General features: G+C 44.8%; 1 protein-coding gene across 1 annotated transcript in view; it reads right to left on the bottom strand.

Annotated features, from left to right (window-relative positions):
• Positions 1 to 3,404, bottom strand: part of CSUI_009889 (trna (uracil-5-)-methyltransferase) — a gene marked incomplete at its 5' end in the record, with an annotated part of 7,251 nt that extends 3,847 nt beyond the window's left edge. The window contains 4 exons of the mRNA XM_068069998.1: positions 773 to 887; positions 1,998 to 2,168; positions 2,674 to 2,795; positions 3,221 to 3,404. Coding sequence (XP_067918022.1) covers positions 773 to 887; positions 1,998 to 2,168; positions 2,674 to 2,795; positions 3,221 to 3,404 — 592 coding nt within the window. The remainder of the gene's footprint in view (positions 1 to 772; positions 888 to 1,997; positions 2,169 to 2,673; positions 2,796 to 3,220) is intronic.
• Positions 3,405 to 3,456: the final 52 nt, after the last annotated feature.

The raw sequence follows: 3,456 nt of genomic DNA, 5'->3' as shown, positions 1-3,456 counted from the left end.
AGAACAGAGAGAGAGAAGAAAGAAGAGAATTGACTCTGCATGACTTCACGAGTAGAAAGAGAAGGGACAAGAAAGCGAGAGAGAAAGAAAAGAAGTGGCTCTAGATGACTTCACAAAGGAGAAAGAAAAGCAGAGTGAAGAAACTGATAGCGATGTATTCTTTCTTTCTCGTAACAGAAATACATGCGAGAGAGAAAAAGAAGCACATTCTACACTACTAGGGTTTCATGCGTCTTATTTTCGTGTTAGGTCCTCATGACTCAAGAGGAATGGAGTGCAAAACTTACTGCCCTTTCTCAGCACCAAACCTATGTGCTTCGTACGTATAACCCACGTTATGCCCTCCCTATGTCTCTTTCCCCGGGGACTGAAGAAGATAGACTTACAGAAGCAGAGGGTGAATGAGAGGAGAGAAACGTTACTTGTGCATGTCTATACGGGGTGAAGGAAGCGTGAGGAAGCTGACGGGAAGGCTGACGAGAGATTCAACGGCTTTGAATGACAGATGAGAAAAGAAAGGAAATCTTCGACTTTGCATAGACCATGGAGAAAACGAACGAAGTGTGTGTGACCATAGGAGCAGAATTCTAGATACCAGCAGTCCTAAGCCAGAAGAATGAGAATAGCATAGCAACCCGAACTAGGAGATGCACGAGCATGTATGGATGTGTGAATATGTAGATATGAATATGTATGGGTGTATTTATGTTATATGTATAGATGTACCTATGTATGCATGTATGTATGTGTAACGTGCATCTATCAGACTTACCGAAGAATTCTCCAGCATCACTGACTTCAAAGTGACACTTCCATTTCCCGTTGAACTGGGCATTATACTTCGCCAAGTCGATACTTGAGGGCGACACATCAAACCCATACACGTTCTATAGGTACAACACACACAACGACCAAGGGTAAGAGAGAACTTACACATATGTATATATGCACATATATATATATAGAGAGACTGTTTATGGATATATGAGATTCTCGAGAAAGCGCGACGATGGTATCTGAAGAGTGCAGACGGCATGTACCTGAGTGTATGTGTGAAGGACAACCACAGTGAAGTGATGAGTGTCTCTCAATATGCAGAAGATAGAAAAGAAAAGAAGAAGAGGAATAAAATCTTGCTCAGGAGCCACGGAAGAGAGAGCATCTCTCCCCCTTTCTTTTGATCTACGGCCGTCGGATCTAGAGGCCTGCCTTCTCCTACAGTAGAGAAGATCTACTTTCAAGCGGGGAGGTCCTCGTAATGGAGGTATGGTTGACATAGGGTAGTTATGGTGAGAAATCATGAGCTATAAATGTCTCCACATTATGCGAAACATACCCATAGCAGGTCAACTCTCTCTCACCCAGATGTAGAACTAGTAGATTCGATTGAGACTAGAGTAGATCCAGTAACCTGACGAGCTCGTCTCAGTTAGTCTGATCATGGCCGTCTACTCTTCTTCCAGCACTCTACCTTCTGAAAGAAAGAAACGACGTTCTAGTCTACATTTGCTCTTAATAGAGCCATCACTCATTTACACAAGATCATTCACATAGAGTCCTGCTGTGTGTGTAATGCAAACCCTGGCTCTTAGGAGCAAGAAGAAGCAGAAGAAGTGACAGAAGAGTATTGAGAAAACGAGAGACAGAGAAGGGGAGAAGAAGAACAAGGAACATCCATCTTGAGACAAAGATACCAACAAAGGAGTCAGAGAAGAAAAAGATACGCAGTGACCACCAACCCGGGACAGGAAGGGCAGTAAGGAATCCTTCACTTTATTGTAGTGTTTGAACGAGGTCTCCTCGCATCAAGGAAAGATCCAGAGAAGAAGAGGAAGAAGAATGAATACACACATGCTACTTGGCTTAACGAAGAAGACGAGCGTAGCTATTTTATCAAGCGCATGCGGATGACGGGATGTGTGAGGAATGAGGAAACGAAGGAATCCTCTGGCTAGGTTCAGAATCCTGCGAATTCTAAGGAAACGTAAAGCACTTACATCAAAGGCATCATGAGAGACTAAGCCGAAGAGTCCTACACCGCAATAGCAATCGAGAAGAAGTCGACGGGGAGGTGGTGAAGAAGCGGAAGATGAAGGATGGAGATCAACAGGAGGAGGAGAAGAAGAAAATGATGGAGTTCCTTCCAACTCTTTCTTCACATGAGAAGCCTTGAAGAGAAAGAGACACGAGGCAACAGCGAACACCAGTGAGTTTAGGGACCGCAGTGAGACAGAGACTTGAAGGTCATTGTCTCTCTCTAACTGGATGGACGTCCATAGTGATGGAAAGAGAACCCTTCGAGGGAGTGTAATCATAATGAACTCTCCCTTATGAAATAAGAACGTCCTTTTCCTTCTCCTTCAACTACATGCAGCAGCCGCGAGATAGATAGACAACGCGAGACAAGATGAAATCCTTGACCGAATGAGAAGAGTAAAGTAGAAAAAGACCCCTCTCTTGAAAGAAAGAGGAAGGCGATACGAAGGAGACCACCGTCACCGCATGAGTCAGATAGATACGCTTCTTCTTCATCCTTAGATACAAGATACCAGAGAGGCAGTTTCAGTTTGCAAATGAAGATGACCATGCAATGGGGGACAAGAGCCTCGACAAACAGAATGAGATCTGATAGCTGAATGCTTTCCTTGATTCTTCTCTCTCCTTAAGTCTTACCAGCAAAGGTAACGCCCGAGGGTTGACTTGAAAGAAATCTCCTGCTCGAAACCAGCACTGAATGTCTTCAGATACTCTCGCCACACACAAATCCGCTGGGTCTGTTGTGACGCTCTCCAGTCCTAGGAAGAGAAGAAGAAGGAAGAAAGGACTGAAGAAGAGAGAAGCCTAGAGACAGGGTAGATACATCTCCGACTTCGCACCGCCCCGCTGTGTCATTCAGGAGCTAGAAGCAAGCGACAGTTTCTTTCTTTGACGGCCTCTGGTCTCGTCAGTGCACCTTCCCGAGGGGAAAGAGATGGAGAAACAAGACTGCTCACGCTACTCTCCCCTTGATAGTAAAGATGAGGAAGTAAAGAAGTCACTGGCGCGCAAGCAATATACATATACATACATATAGAAAGACTCATACATATTCATACATATAGACATTCACACATAAAGATTCATACATACATACATACAATTGATCTTTTGCGTTCGGTAGAGGGACACGTCGCTGGAACGTAGCTAACTTCAGTTCGGCCATTTCCTTGAGGGATGTTACCTGTCTCCCTCAAGAGAAGGGTAGCGCCTGTCCGCCATTTCTCCTTCGCACCAGAAGAGGTATGAGTAGAGACGAGATTGATCGGAGGCTCACTGGCGGCTTTGCTGGCAATATCTCTTCGGACGTCTTGTAGCTTTTCATTCACACATCTCCGAGCAATCGAGCATGACTGAACATCGACTACCTGACCCACACACCAAAGGCAAGAGAGAAGGCAAGAGAATTCTTCTATCAGT

The sequence above is a fragment of the Cystoisospora suis genome, assembly GCF_002600585.1.
Source record: "Cystoisospora suis strain Wien I chromosome Unknown contig_6273, whole genome shotgun sequence".
Classification (NCBI taxonomy): Eukaryota; Apicomplexa; class Conoidasida; order Eucoccidiorida; family Sarcocystidae; genus Cystoisospora; species Cystoisospora suis.
Note: the sequence above shows the minus strand (reverse complement) of the source record. Positions and strands in the feature narration are given on the sequence as shown.